Genomic DNA, 14,625 nt, shown 5'->3' with positions numbered 1-14,625 from the left:
CTGAAGATTGACAGTTGATTCATACGGGAGATATTCGCTATTGTTCAAGTTCTAGGGACAAAGAATTTCTATTTATTTTAGTTATTGCTTTTGACACAAATATTTAATATTACAAGAATACACACTCATCGGATAAAGTAGAGGGCAGATAAATGATTAAAAAAAAAAGTACTTTCTTGATATGAATCAACCTAAAAAAAGGAGTCAATCCCACTTTACCTCCTAATATTTAAGGATTGGGAAACAATAACCCCTCCACATATTGAATGGGAACGATAACCCCCTTATATACAATATTTTCAGGTGAGAGTTTTCATTTTTGAATAAAAATATTTTTTTATTTACTTTTTAGAATGAAAATACAAAAATATATAACTCTTATTATTATCTCATTCACCTATTTCGTTGAAGATAATGTACTTCTTTTAGAATATAATTTTAGAACACAAAGAACGCACATAAATAAATTAGTACTTTACATAACAACAATTCCCTCATCTTACTACCAAAAAACATTCCTTTATCTAAATATATTTCATCAGAATTTCTAAATTTCACATAAGACTGACTAATTTTCATATTTTCTTGAATTTTGTATATAATAATTTTCTTCTCTATTGCAGAAATTTTAGCCAGGAGAATTATTTACTTTTTTCAGGAAAATTTTCTCACTTTTTTTACTTTATGGTGTTTGGTCATAAAAATTCCAAATACAACTTGAAGTTGTATTGGAATTTGAAAAACAACCAAAATCTTGTTTTTCACTTTTTCCATTTTCTGTTTGGACCATTACTTTTGTTTTTCTTTTTTTCAATTTTTACCGTAAAAGTTTTTATGTTGCTCAATTTTTACCCTAAAAGTTCATATAACTTTTTTCACTGGTCAGAGGCAACTTATGTTGCTCAGTTGCTCTCCACTCCAACAACATTCCACATCATGTGCTAAAAAGCCTCTAAAAGACAAAGAAGCAGGAGAAATTTTGCAACAAAGCTATATTTAGAGATGCTATATTTTCTGTGTACACCAGTAAGCCTCCCAGTTGCAGCCTTTTGATGGAAAGAAACTATCAGTTTTGAGCACTCCATAAGCTGGTCTTGAATATAGTTGTTATATTTCTCGCACCAGTTATGTTTATTAATTGCTTTGGGTGATTTTGCTAGTTTTAGAAATTTGGTTGTATAAATTATACTTCATGTTTTTAGAAAAAGTACATTTCAACAACCAAATATTATTTTTAAAAACTATGGCCAAACACAAATCCAACTTCAAAAATTCCAAAAAAGTGAACTATTTTTTGATTTATATGGCCAAACGCCTACTTAGTGTTATGCAAGGGCTTAAACTAGCTGTGGAGCATAATTTTAAACCAATTGAAATCATCACTGATTAATAACTATGTTAAACAATGGACATCTCCCTTATAACAATATTATCTTTGAATGCAGGTCCTTACTAATGGCGCTTGGCCATCCGGTACCAAAGCATGAATACTGAGAGCTAAACTGGGTGGCGGACCTGCTGGCAAAGGAAGGAGCAAGGCAACAACCTTTTGAGGAACCCAATCTCTATCCAAGTCCCTCCCCTCCCTCCGTTTTCGTCTATAAAGCTTATTTTGATGGTGTAATGTGCATTGTTTTTTACAGACTTATTCCATTTTGCAATGATCCGTTAATGGGTGTTAACGGATAAACAATGGGCAATGCGGCCCTAACTAGTGTGTAATTAGCGTATATATTTATATATATAAGAAGTACCCGCTTACCAAAAAAAAAAAAAAAACAAACGCCTACTTAGTGTTAGCACTATTCCAAGTTTGCAGAGTAATTTCAGACTAAATTACTTTTTTCTTTCATTGAAATGATAATTTTTTTTTTTTGTAACGAACTGGTCGCTTAACTTTGAGTAATTATCATAGAAAGTTGCTAAATTATATTTTGAAATCAAAAAGTCACTTAAATTTACCTAAATATCATAGAAAATGTCTCATTTGTTTCCTTCTAGTAACTTTTTGTGATACTTGGAAAAAGTTGAATATTTTTTTTGGTAATTGAATAACTTTTTGTTACACAGAATAGTTTAGTGACTTTTATTCAACTTGTGTAAAGTTGATTGATTTTCCCGTTACAATAATTAATTTAATGACTTTAGTACAATAAAGTTTACTTTTGAACCGAAAATTTCTTCCTACTGGCCAGCTGTGAGATTCCATTGTATTTGAAGAGTCAAGGATCTGCTAAGAATTTCGGATCGAAGAAGAGGCAGATCAAAATATAGTGCGTAAAAATAAAAATCAATATGCATGAAAAATGCCTCTGAAACTCGTACTATCAAATTAAGCGGACCTACGACATAACTTTCTATGTTAATCCTGATTTAGTAACCTAGAAAATAGAGTATCAATAAGTTGATATAACGATTTTCAATGATGTGTGATAGTTCTTTACCTTATCCGTGTATAAAACTCAAACAAATACCAACCCAAAAAAAAAAAAAAAAAAAATATATTTAGTCTTTTTTTATTTGTAACTTTAACTCATGTAGTATTATACCGAGTCCAACCAAAGAAAAACCTTTGGATTTTAGGCAGCTTGAATCATACAGCATAGAGCAACTTTTTGATATCTACAAACAGGATGTCTTACATGCACCAGACCAAGAAACAACTTCCACATTATGTTCCCTAAATCTAGAAGGCTGAAGTACTGAACAGTTGTATGACACACTCAACATTTTTTTTCTCTTTCTTGTTATGATCACCCTTAAGATTTAAGATCTCAAAGGCTAATCATCTTCTTACCTATAATACAAAGCAAAATTGGTTCACGAAAGACATAAACATGAAGCATTAGTAACCTATGTTGCTCGGTCTCTTAAAAAAGTCGACTGGTGCATGTCGGAACCACCAAAATTAGAGATTTTTGGAGGATCCGACATAGGTGCGACAACATTTTTAGAGAGTCCGAGCATCATAGACTATACAAAAGCACGATGAAAATCATGGTGTTGGGTCCATTATAGCGGAGGCATCAAACCGAGAAACAACTCCTTCACTCAGTAGACGCATTGCAGCTCCTTGTGAGAATTTCCTTGCAAACAAAAAACAAGGAACCTGCGTAGAATTATTATGGCACCACTCTGTTCTGTACTCTGAATCGTAGTAAACGTTGTCGATATCCTGTCAAAATTAGTAGGATCCAAGTTGCATAAACCAATCAGTTGTGAAGGCCAAAGGTTGTGATGCAAAACCAACTACGAGGAAATTATACCAACTAGAAAAATTCAAGAAAGACAAACGAAAGTTAAGCGAGGGAATCAACAAAGAAAGAGTAAGAACTACGATCTACCACTTGACTACTCACGGGTTTAACTTGCATACACTGGCACTATAAAAGAACTGTTTTACACTCCGTGTATTTTAACTAGTTGTAGTAGGCTACCTGCCTTATTTTCCAGTTAGTAATCCCACTTAGTTTGAACTGTTACTTGTATCTAGTGTACAAATTCTTTTACACTGTCAGTATACATAATCAATGCCAAAACATAAAATAGATGAATGCAGCCAAATGTTTAAATGGAAGACGATAGAATATTTTGACGTGCTTGCTAAAGATACCTTTATTCTCTTGATCTGTTCAGGTCCTGCATCTGCATAGCTAAACGTCATAGGATGCCAACTACTTTTGTCCATATTTGTCCCAGATTGGCTCCACTCTGTATAGGTTATAGTTCGACGTTCCAGTTCTCCTTCACTATCATGCATCTATTCACAAAAATAATGAACCAGAACACTTAATGTTGATTGAATACATGATGATTCTCACAAACAATACAAAAGGAGCTTTATTTTGACTTCTTCCATTAAACAGAAAGAACATACGAGAAGTCTAAAAACAGAAAAGCACCTTTAAGTAAATAATTGGTTACTTACTGCCAACAATGTCTGCACATAGTGTTCATCTGGAATGCAGTTGCGACTTCTCTGCATGAGATATTACAAGGTTCGAATGAATATGGCTTGAAAATGAAAGGCAAGAGTCGATGAATTCGAGCATTGGAATTTTATTAGGTAGATCCAAAGTTGAAATTGAGAAAGGGCAAGAGCATCATGATGCGCACCTCGCAGAACATCTTGAAAGCTGGAAAAACAATATTGTCATCAGCAACTTCTTCTGCATGCTTCCTGATTAAAGTGATCCACTGGACTAAAATGTCAAATTAAAATTTGTAGGAGTAGAAATATTGATTTAATAGAAGAAAGAATAAGAGATTTATATTCACATAACAAACTAACTTTGTTCTAAGGATGAAACTGAAGCCTACTTTTTAAAGGGTAAACTATATCTAGGTAATTTTAAATATCAGCCTCAAAAAGACTATTTATATTCATCTTTAATTTGACAACACAACTTGCTATTCAAAATTAGTTGAGCTTAAATCACTTCTATCACTACGCAATCAATCAATTCTAGCCACATTGACAGACATTCATAATGATAGTTAAAGTTATTAAAAATAAACCTAGAATTAACAAGAAGAGCATATTTAGTATTATAACAACACATTTTGGCCAACTTATCAACTCAGACAAGCTCACTTAAGCAACCAAGCTGGTTAGTATCCCTTCTGATGCCAAAAGCTAAATATAGTTATATCTTGAACTTTTCTTGTCGCTTTTCTATTACGCTTTCTGTGTTTTGTCGCAGAGTTATGGCGGATATATTACACATTGGCGGATATATTACACATTCAATCTAAATAATTTACACAAGAAAAAATAATCAGTTTGCTGAAAGCGATATAACATCTGAACTAGACTGTAGACAGGTTGCAACACTTTTATGTCCGTAACTTTTATTGGAAGAAGAAATTAACTTCTGTACACTGAGAATGTGAAAGAATTTTTATACTAACAAGTCACCGAAAAGAAAACTACAGGGAGCTGCCTAAAGTAAGTGGAACTAGTTATATGGGAAATAAGGCAAACAACCTGCTTAACATGTTATTTTATACTAATAGTGCTAACATTGTTATAAGTGCATATAAGTCACATCCTACAATAAATGGAAAAATATCATTAAACCAAAGCTCTAGCAACTACCTGAGATCCTTTCCGCCATTTGCTCATTGGTACATATGGTGCCATGTTTGGGTTGTAGCGTCGTTCTTTTTTATCGAGAAAGCTGGAAGGCAGATATCAATTTATTATTTCACTAGTAATGTGGAAACTTTGAAATTTTATGCAATCAAAACAGATTTTTTAGCTCTGAATCCACGTCCATTGGTTAGAATAAAAAGGAAATGGAAGGAAAGAAAAGGAACCACAAGATTAGTATATTTTGCTCAAATTCAAAAATACAATGTACTTTTGTAAAGCTATTCATCCTACCAACTCCTCCAAGTCATGAATCAACTGCTAAATTACACATTTTACCTGTCTACAAAACTCCTAGGAGAAGCCATCAAATAGATGTATATATAGCTAAAGTTGTACAACGGGATGCAGCTGCAAATTAAGAAATACATAATTATATAAATGTCTAACCCAAAGTTCAAACCATATAGATGAAGAAAACGGGAGAAAATTACATGGATAAAAGTGTAACTGCATATTGAGAATTTGCAATCCTTTGCAGGAATACTGTTTATACATGACAAGAACTCTGAACGTGAAATTTTAAAATATTTCAAATCTAGTTCGCCTTTTACCAATCTAGTATGTGTCAATCTTGACTAATTCATTTGTGAACTCAATATTACTGGTCTCCTATACTTTTTCATTGTCATGTACTAGTTGTATCTCCTTATTTTTTGTAAAATCATAGTTATATCACATCCACGTCTATTCAGCAAACTCGTGATAGGAAACCATTTCTTCATATTTTCCAGCATGTCCAAGAAAAAATATATAGTGCCATTCCATTGAATAGGAACCTAAAACCTTATGGCTGTTATTCCCATTCAGATTTAAATGACACTCATTTAATCAAGGTGGAAATCAAGGAAAATGAAGTTTGAATAGGTAATTAGTTAGAGATGAGCAATCAAAAGTTCAAAACTACTTATTTTAATATATCCCGAAAGTAATAGTTGAAATGAATGAATGTTTGGTAGATTGTCCAACAAATTGTTTATCAACATAATCAGAAAGAGGCATTATTTTCTTTCGTCTTCTTTTGTTTCTAAGATAGTAAACAGTTTCTCCTATTAACTTCGGTTAAGAAAATACTCCTAATTAGGAAGGCAGGTAGTAATCAAAAACTAAAGTGATCGTTGATCATCCAGTGATGCAAATACACGTGAAACAAACAAGTCACCAACAAATACATATATGTGAGATGTTAATCATGCATCTAAAGTTTATGAAAGTTTAAGATGGACCTCTCAGACAAGAGAACAAATCTTATATTGGCTGGATCCTTAAGAGCTTCCTCAAGTAACAATCTCTCTGCTTCAATCATACTTGCTTCTCCCCAACCTACCTACACATCACACTTAATATCAATGGTCTAAATAAGACAAAGGAGATTCTATAATTTGATTATTTTTATCATAAATAACCGCTAACAAGAATTTGGTTATGTTTACGAACTTGATATCAATAAATCTGTGGCTAAGATATCAAGATGAAAGGAATTGAAAAGGAGAAGAAAGTGCACAACATAAAGCTCAGTTATCAGCAGAACATCTAAAACCATTAAACAGAAATATTTTTCAGTTTTTTGGAAGAATACTAGAAAGAACTTACAGTATGGATCTAAAATCAACCGGATATATTGGAGACACTAGTCAAGAAAGAAATAGACCAAGTCAAGTTAACCTAGCTAATCTATGTATATCTGGATAATGCTGCTGATAATCTCCGAGAGCCAAAAGTAATAGACATAGCAAGAGAAAGGGAGAAAAAGAAAGGAAAAAAAAGCTCACATTTGTTTCATCTCAAGAAAAATGAAATAATTGTGGTTCCAACTAATTAGGAATATAACAAAGGGATAAAATCTTCTTTTCTCTTTTAAAAGTAACACCAAGTAAACTTTACCTTGATGCTTTTTTCAATTAGCTAAACTATGCAAGTATATATTGGTAGAGCTGTCGATAATCTCCGAGAGCCAAAAGTAAGACAGATCAAGAAGAAGGGAAATAGGAAAAATTAAATAGATAAAAAACTGATATTCGTTTCACTTCAAGAAAAAGGAAATAATTTAGCTCCAACTAAGGAATATAAAAAGGCTAGGCATAAATTCTTCTTTCTCTTTTAAATATGACAACAACGCTAGGCATAAAATCTTCTTCTCTTTCAAAAACGATAGCAAGTAAGGACAGCTACCTTGATGCTATTTTTCAATTGGCGATCATGGAAGAAATATGACCTTGAGGTGGACTCATTAAACATAAAACCAGGTTCTGAATGTATATATATCGAATAATTAGCAGTGTCAGCATTCTGCAAACATCAAACGATACATGACATCAAAGAGTAAGAGAGGACATTTAAATTCACTAATGTTCCATCATATTATGTTCTGAAGTATTGAATTTATTTAAAACCTGATACTCTTCACATTTCCATGTTTCTCGCAAATACTTAAATTAAATGTTTTGTTTGGATGAAAAAGGGTATAGAAACTACTCTGAAGATGGAAAGCATCTAATTTTTATATCAACATTTTCGCTAATTCCTGCAAAGACCATAAATGAATTGAAGAAAAAGGAAAAGTAAATTCAAACTGGAACTACAAGAACTTTAATGAGAAATATACAACCCTTACAACTTCCTAGCTAAAATAGAAGTTGGAGTAAGCAACTCTAGCATAAGGTGAGAATTTCCCAAATCAAGAAACAACTGTCTATTCTCTAACAAATGTGAACCACTTAACATCAACAACCAATATACGCCACTAACACTCCCACATCTAATTGGACATCTGAAGCGCGAACAATGTAGGGCTCAAAATCCATAAATCAAGAACATGGACACAGTGGCGGATATATAGCATTATATACGGTATACGGGTTCATGGGAACCCGTAAGCTTTTGCCTTAGATTCTGTACTTCTACTAAGAAATTCATAAAATATATATAAATTTGTGACTGTGAACTAGTTCTTATTGTTGATTAAGTTGAGATCGCTAGAGGAACTCATAAACTTCAATTCCCAGATCCGCCTTTGCATGGATATCGTGTTAACACAATAGACCTTCGGCATAATTCAACCCTAAAAGTTAGCTTGCGAGATAAGAATTGACCAATATCATTCGTTTCTTCAACTACTGTAGGACTATGAATTCTCACAAAGTTGTCAAAAACAGAAATTAAAATCAGCTGACCTCGAAGAAACATTTCCAAAGAAAATCGAGAGGCAAATTACGTCGAGCTAGGAAGAGAAATGCAACTTTTGGATTGCCTCGAAAACCATCATCGGGGGTGATGGAGTCCTCCCAATTAGAATGGAGAGATCTACGAGAAAGCAATGAAGAAGAAGGAACTTGGGAGTGTGATGATGGAGAGAATATCTGGAGGCTAAGAAAAGCCAACATACATACAATAATGCTGAGTGTGAGGGACACCACAATCACATACAGCTTCCACGTCGACCACGATATCCTTCCTGGCGCCAAACCCTTCTTCTTCATGGCTTACACAAAGTCTCAATGCATCTTTTTTGTCTGTCTATATGTATATATATGTGTGTGTGTGTGTGTGTTTGAATAGAGTCAATTAGAAGGGAAGAATAATAAGAGTGTGTACATTGGTATTGGTAGTTGAAGGGAGTGAGTCAATAAAACAGGGAAATTATGCATTGAGAGAAACAGAGAGATTTGCACTGTGCTTTTGTTGGTTCGTAAAAGTAGGAAGGAGGGAGAATTAAACGGCCTATCTTTCTAACTTCCAAGTTCCAACTGTACTCTGATTTGCATCTAAACTATAGTTACATTCCACTAACGTGTCACTTTCCCTGTAGGGCTGTGCAAATTACAGTTAAACGAATAAACCGAACTGATAATTGGGTTAATAATTTGGGTTACTGGTTTAACTATTGGGGTATCGGTTCACTGTCCCAAGTTATTGGGTTATTGGTTCGGTTCTAGTTTTAGCTACTTTTTTTAACTGATGAACCAATACCCGATAGTAATTTATTTAATTACAATTTTACCCTTTAATATATAAAGTGACTTAGGGTTTAGTTTAGTTTATTTTGTCGATAAGAATGGTTTGTGCATTGTAAACAACTTAGGCACATCAGCAGCTTTTGCGAATTTCTTGAACGAAAGTCGTTAAGCTGCTGGAAAACTTGGAATGGCTATAGATTGCAATGGTTTGTGCTTCTTCGTCTTAGTCTCGTCTCTGTTCGTGAAGATGAAATGAGACTCTTGACAAAACAAATGTAATGAACTTGCAATATTAATCCAGAGATCCTTACACTTTCAATTACACTTTGTCTTTGAGTAATTCTCAATGAAAAATCATTCTGTGAAATCTTAACGGTTGAACCGATAACCGAACTTATAACAATAATTAATTGATAACCGATTACCCAATATCTCAACGGTTCTTGAATGGTTTAACATGTCGATAAACCGATAACCGATATAAGTCGAACGGATAACTTTCAAAACCGAACCAAACTGGTCGATACACAACCCTACTTTCTCGTGCTAAAAATTCGACTTTATTAGATATTACTCCTACTTCCATTCTTTATACTAAAAATATTTTTTCCTTTTTCACTTATCTATTTTATCTGATCAAGATAGTTTTCTTATTTTCTTCTAATATCATTATTATCATTAAATAACTACATAAAGTACTACTAGTCAAACTTTCAATGCATAATTAATAAGATTAATTTAGTAAATTATACTATTAACAAATACTTTCCTAAGGAGAGTGTCAAATCAACATGGGCCAAGTATAAATGAACTAAGGAAGTAACATATAGTTTGATGGTTTTAGTGAGAATTAAAATAGTTTGTAATCTTACTTATATAACGAACAAATAAAGTTTAATGATCATATGAAACATTAATCTATTATTAGAATAGGAAAAATGGTAGTGTTACTTATAAAAAGCTATACAAACTCTACACGTATCCTCTCCACAACATTGACAGATTCAAAATTTAGACAGATAAAGCTGATTTTGAATGTATAGTTAGTGTTATTCATATTTTTTGCATATGTAACCCGAGCGCAGGGTTGTTTGGTAGAGTGAATAAGAATAGTATTGAATAAAGTGTATTAGTAATGGTGAAATTAGTAATGTTGAGATTAGTTATGGTGACATTAGTTTTTATCAACTGTTTGATGTCTTGTAGGAAGCAACATGCATTGCAAATTTTTTAAATAGTACTAATGTGGTGTATTAGAATAGGATAGTATTGGACTATTTGAATTGTTAATGCCATGTTTTATCATGTATAAGTACAATACTGAATAAGATATAGAACTAACACAAATATTAGTTATATATAGGTTGAAAGCACTAACAAACAAGAGATTAAATAATATCAAAACTAATATTAATATTATTTTCTCTAATACCTCCTACTAAACAATCCCTAATGCTCAAATGGACTAGCTAGCCAGAATAGGAAATGGTGGGTAGGCAGAGGTGGGACAAAGCAACTGGTTTTCATAGGAAGAGTAACACTAAATCTTGCAAAACGAAACTATGTTTATTAAAGCTCTGTAATGTTTGTATGATCGATGAAATGTTCTTGTATCAACTCAAAATTAGGATATATGAATATAATGGTTCAACAAAGAAATAAATGAAATTATTGACAAACTAACAGATCCAATCAATTTCTTTAAAAGAACCAGTCTTTGCAACTATATATTTCAAAGACCATTAATTCCACTCTACAAATAGACTATATATAGTACTGGGGTGCCAATAATCAGCTGTTACTTAGAAGATTTAACTTATGGTGATAAATAAGTCTACTAATTAGAAATGGTGACAAGTTTGACCAGCCAAGGTCAATCTTATCTTAAAAATATGATTAAGTTAAATGGGACTGAATTATAATTTTTAAAACTTTTTAATCTTTTACAAAATACAAAAAGATCCAACTTAATCCCAAAAAACCTCCTCCCATCCCTCCCCCCGCCCCACACATCCTCCTCCCCCCACCCCCATTTTTTTTTTAAATTTTTAAATTTTTTATTTGCTTTTTCACCAGCCCCCTTTCCTCCTCCTCCTCACACCCCAACCCCCCCGCCCACAATTTTTTTTTTTTTTTTTTAAAAAGTTTTAAATTTTTTTATTTGTTTTTTCACCAGCCACCCCCGCCACCCCGCCCAGCCCCCCCACCTCCCCAAATTTTTTTTATTTCCCCCTCCCCCCCCCCCAAAAAAAAATTTTAAAAAAAGTTTAGAAAAGTTTTTCTTTTTGTTTTTTTGCACCCACCACCCTTCCAAAAAAGAAGTTTTGCAAAGTTTTTGTTTTTGTTTTTTTGCACTCCCCCCCCCCCCCCCCCCCACCCAAAAAATGATTTTTGTTGAAAAGAAGTTTTGAATTTTTTTTTTTTTTGGTTTCTTACTTCCCCCATCCACCCAAAAAAAAAAAGATTATTTTTTTTTTTTTTTTTAAAAAAGTTTTGAAAAGTTTTTATTTTTGGTTTTTTGCACCCCCCACCCCTCCAAAAAAAAAAAAAGAATCTTGAAAGGAAGTTTTAATTTTTTTTTTTTTTTGGGTTTAGGAAAAGTTTGGATAAAATCCAGGTTGTTGTTGTTGTTGTGTGTTTGTGGTGAAATAGATGATTTTTCTGTTGTTGTCCTGGTATAGTTCAGGATTTAGAAAAATATATCCAACAAATACTTTTTTTGTTCTTGTCCTGGAATTTATCTGGTTCTGTTTGTAGAAGATAACCAACAGATTTGCGGTTGTTGCAACAAGTTCTACACTTTTTGCAACAAGTAGACAATCATTGCAACGACTACTAACATTTGGACATAGCTTCAGTTATTTACTTTTGTTTGTAGAAGATATCCAACAGATTTGTAGTTATTGCAATGAGCTCTACACTTGTTGTAATAAGTAGACAATCTGCTGCAACAACTACAAATCTATTGAACATAGCTTCAGTTATTTAGTTCTGTTTGTAGAAGATATCCTATCGATTTGTAGTTGTTGCAACAAGTGTAGAACTTGTTGCAACAAGTAAACAATCTGTTGCGACAACTACAAATTTGTTGGACATAGTTTCAGCTATTTGGTTCTATTTGTAGAAGATATCCGATGGATTTGTAGTTGTTGCAACAAGCATAGTGCAACAAGTTCTACACTTGTTGCAACAAGTAGACAATCTATTTATGAATCAGCAAATGTTGAGGAAAGATATAGTCTAATTGACAGCCAAACTGACAATCAATCCTCAGAAATAAGAGCCAAGAAGCAGTAGATACAAATGAAGAAAGTGAAGGAGAACTAGAAGATGAAGAAACTAATGATGGAAATGAAGGAGATGGAGTAGATCAAGGAAATCTGTTACACTCCAGAAGGCAGTTGCTAAACAAATTATTACTTAAGTTGTGGTATTTGGAGCCAAGGTGATTGTTTAACAATTTCTGTTTTTTTTTTCCTTTATGTTATTTGTGAATGATGTTTATGAACTTATTTATTTTGATTAGTGTTACGCCCTATTTTGAACTGGTCCAAGATAGTTTGCAACTTCACAGTTCTTCTAACTGGTTTTAAAAAGGGTTAGAGTCGCCACCTTATTTTTAAGGAAAAACAGGAAACCTATATGTATTTGTGTGTCTACTCCATTTTTAGTCCACGAAACATATGAGATTCTAGATAAGAGTTTTATTTACCCCGACGGGAAGGTATTAAGCATCCCTCAGAGCCTGTCCGAAGACAGTCCTTAAACTTAGTTTAACTCAACACTGAAGGGGGATTATCTATCTGTTTATTATTATTATTACTTGTTTTCAAAATGTTGTGATTTCATGAAAAGCTACACTAGATGATTATATGCTAAGTATATACAGTGTATAAAAATGTATTTATATCAAGTATCAAGTATATATAAAGAGTGTATATTAAAAAAGAATATATAAAAGAGTATAAAGAGAATGTACCTCGTAAGTATAAATGTGTATCTGTTAGTATAAAGAGTGTATATATATCTTAGTGTAAAGAATGTATAAAAAAAATGCAAGAGTATGTAAAATAAATTTATCAAGTATATAAAGAAGGTGTGTCTATGTGTATTAAAAGAATGTATGTATATTAAACATATAAAGAACATATTTCAAGTATTAAAGAGTGTATATCAAACATAAAATGTCTAAAGAATTGTATAACTAGGTATATTAGTGCATAAAGAATGTAAAAATAATCTACGAATATTCATTAGTGTAAAGAGTTTATATAACAAAATTATTAAGAAAAGTGAAGTTAATTTGACTTATTTCTACCGTTTAATTAAAATAGTGTTCATTTAATGAATATCCTATCAAAAGAATAAGAAATAAAAGGATAGTAAAAAATTTTGGTAAAAATAAGTATAAGGAATTATGTATAAAAAAATGAGTGAAAAAGATATAATGCTTTTAGAAAATGAAAGATTTGTAAATGGACGGCCTAGTATTTACCTAGCGTCAAAAATGTGGATTTAACTTAACTGTATTAGTGTATACGAAACAATATAAAATGTGTGTTGTACTAAAAGTGTATAAAGAATATAAAATAAAGGATGGACTAATATTTTTGCCTAAACGCCAAAAGTGTGAATTTAATTAACAAAGTATTAATATCGAGTCAATATAATCAATTTATGAAAGTGTAGACGGCCTAAGTCTTGCCTAAAGAGAATAACGAACTTTAAATTAAACATATAAGCGACAAGTAATTAAATATATCGCCCAACATTAAAGTGAAGTTTTCACTACTTCGAGTTTATGTTTTGTACAATTTTAAATAACGCACAAAAGTAAATACAAACAAGGATTCGATGAAGTCTTCGGGTTCCTTCCGAGTGTCGTCTTCGGGATGTGTCTCCATTTTACTGTATAAAAACTTAGTAAAAGTGTTAGTAAGAGAATAAATAACTATCGAATGAATTAAAGAAATAATGAATAAACTTAACATAAAAACCCGTCTTTTGTACAGGGGAGGCCTTGAAAGTCGACGAAAATTTCTTCATCGGCCAAAAGTGTAGTATTTGTAATAAATTGCAAGATGAAAGAAAAATGTATTGGTTAAAATAATTTAAAAAGTCAAGAAGTAAAGGATGTGACATAAAAGTCTTAAAAGGTGATTTGACATAAAGTCCTAAAATGGTGATTTGACATAAAGTATTTAAAGAGGGTATTTGACAAAAGTGAGGGTGAAACTTGAATTGGCCTTAGGATGTAGTGTAAAAGTGTATATGGAAATGATATATATAAAGGAAATATATGAATATAAAAATGAAAATATATGTAAATGTAATATGATGTAGAGAAAATGTAAAGAGCAAAATGTGTAGAGAAAAAATAAAATAGGCATGTAGTGTGATGGTACAAAAAATGTAAAAGAAAATGCTTGAAAATGTATACATGTATAAAAAATAAAAATAAAATTGTAGAAACAACATAACAAAAATGTAGAGATAATGTATGAAAAATATAAGGAT

The 14,625-nt window shown here is 32.1% G+C and overlaps 1 protein-coding gene across 7 annotated transcripts; it reads right to left on the bottom strand.

The window, feature by feature from the left end:
* Positions 1-2,593: 2,593 nt before the first annotated feature.
* Positions 2,594-8,593, bottom strand: LOC132050140 (glycosyltransferase BC10-like). Of its 7 annotated transcripts, none has more exons than XM_059441211.1 (9): positions 8,326-8,591; positions 7,325-7,441; positions 6,379-6,479; positions 5,432-5,503; positions 5,099-5,180; positions 4,117-4,197; positions 3,929-3,979; positions 3,614-3,760; positions 2,594-3,175 (listed from the first exon to the last, which is right to left on the bottom strand). In XM_059441211.1, the coding sequence occupies exons 1-9, from the start codon at positions 8,533-8,535 to the stop codon at positions 2,996-2,998; spliced, it is 1,041 nt and encodes a 346-aa protein (XP_059297194.1). In that variant the 5' UTR covers positions 8,536-8,591; the 3' UTR covers positions 2,594-2,995. The 7 variants fall into 7 exon arrangements, with proteins under 7 accessions (XP_059297194.1, XP_059297196.1, XP_059297197.1 ...); XM_059441213.1 differs by lacking the exon at positions 8,326-8,591 and adding an exon at positions 7,546-8,028; XM_059441214.1 differs by lacking the exon at positions 8,326-8,591 and adding an exon at positions 7,767-8,028.
* Between the last annotated feature and the right edge of the window lie 6,032 nt (positions 8,594-14,625).

This window comes from Lycium ferocissimum, chromosome 3 (assembly GCF_029784015.1).
Source record: "Lycium ferocissimum isolate CSIRO_LF1 chromosome 3, AGI_CSIRO_Lferr_CH_V1, whole genome shotgun sequence".
Taxonomy (NCBI): Eukaryota; Viridiplantae; Streptophyta; class Magnoliopsida; order Solanales; family Solanaceae; genus Lycium; species Lycium ferocissimum.
Note: the sequence above shows the minus strand (reverse complement) of the source record. Positions and strands in the feature narration are given on the sequence as shown.

Bases quoted from the DNA above. Each gene is read 5' to 3' on its own strand.
- LOC132050140 (XM_059441211.1), bottom strand. From the start codon at position 8,535: ATGTTGGCTTTTCTTAGCCTCCAGATATTCTCTCCATCATCACACTCC. The intron at 5,504-6,378 runs GTCCATCTTAAA...CTTAATTTGCAG, and splicing joins TTTGTTCTCTTGTCTGAGAG to CTGCATCCCGTTGTACAACT. The intron at 3,176-3,613 runs GTATCTTTAGCA...TAATTTTGACAG, and splicing joins AACAGATCAAGAGAATAAAG to GATATCGACAACGTTTACTA.